The sequence below is a fragment of the Penaeus monodon genome, chromosome 21 (genome assembly GCF_015228065.2).
Source record: "Penaeus monodon isolate SGIC_2016 chromosome 21, NSTDA_Pmon_1, whole genome shotgun sequence".
NCBI lineage: Eukaryota > Metazoa > Arthropoda > Malacostraca > Decapoda > Penaeidae > Penaeus > Penaeus monodon.
In genome coordinates, this window is record NC_051406.1 from 24,439,566 (window position 1) to 24,440,422 (window position 857).

General features: G+C 41.4%; 1 protein-coding gene across 1 annotated transcript in view; it reads left to right on the forward strand.

Annotated features, from left to right (window-relative positions):
• Positions 1-857, forward strand: part of LOC119586372 — a gene marked incomplete at its 5' end in the record, with an annotated part of 9,783 nt that overhangs the window by 1,384 nt on the left and 7,542 nt on the right. The window contains 3 exon segments of the mRNA XM_037935084.1: positions 121-235; positions 644-721; positions 724-794. Coding sequence (XP_037791012.1) covers positions 121-235; positions 644-721; positions 724-794 — 264 coding nt within the window.

Here is an 857-nt window from a genome sequence, read left to right on the forward strand (position 1 = left end):
GCGTCGCCTTAAGCTTTTCGACAAGCTTAGTTCCTAAGAATTTAGTTCACAAACACACTTATACAAGGTAACTCATTCACACACTTGCTAAGCAGTTATGCACCTTTGGCCCTGTGCCAGGCTGGTGAGAACGAAACCCTGGTCGGCTCCGCCTCTCTGCCAGGCGAGATAGACGCGCTTTCCATCCACGGGAGTCCTGCTGAAAAGCTCATCGTTATCCTGCGAGGCGTCGCAGGTAAGGGAGTTTTTATCAAGAAAAATATGTCACTGTTTCTTAACGTTTTATCATTTATCTTTATTGAGAAATAAAAGGAAATGAAACTGTTAATCTTTAAAAAGAAAAGAAAATTTCTACTTACGAAGATGTATTTCTTATTATGAAAATGTATGATCTGATAATGAAAGTGTGATAATTAAAGAGTTTTTACCATGAAGATATAAAATTTCATGATGTAAATATAAATTTTAATCATGAAGCTATGAATTCATATGATAAAACCCTGATTTCTTGTTTAAAGAAAATAAAGCTATGATATGTGAAATATTTATCACAATATGTAATTTTCATTACAATATGACTTTCCGACTACATGAAATGATATGCTTATTGCCAAAAAAGTAACGATGTGAGTCCCACAAGCAGACGAGCAAGCGACGAGCGGCGACAGCAGCGATTCCCCCGAGGAAGCCGGTGACCCGCCGGGCTCCTGGCTCCGGGAGCGAGCCCCGTGGCCTTGAACGCTCTTCTGGCGGTGGTCGCCGCTGCTCTGTACGCGAAGAACAAGAAGATCAAGGTATTTCACGCTCATTCACGCGGAGACCCAGGACAATGGAAGGGGACGATGATGTTCTATTTA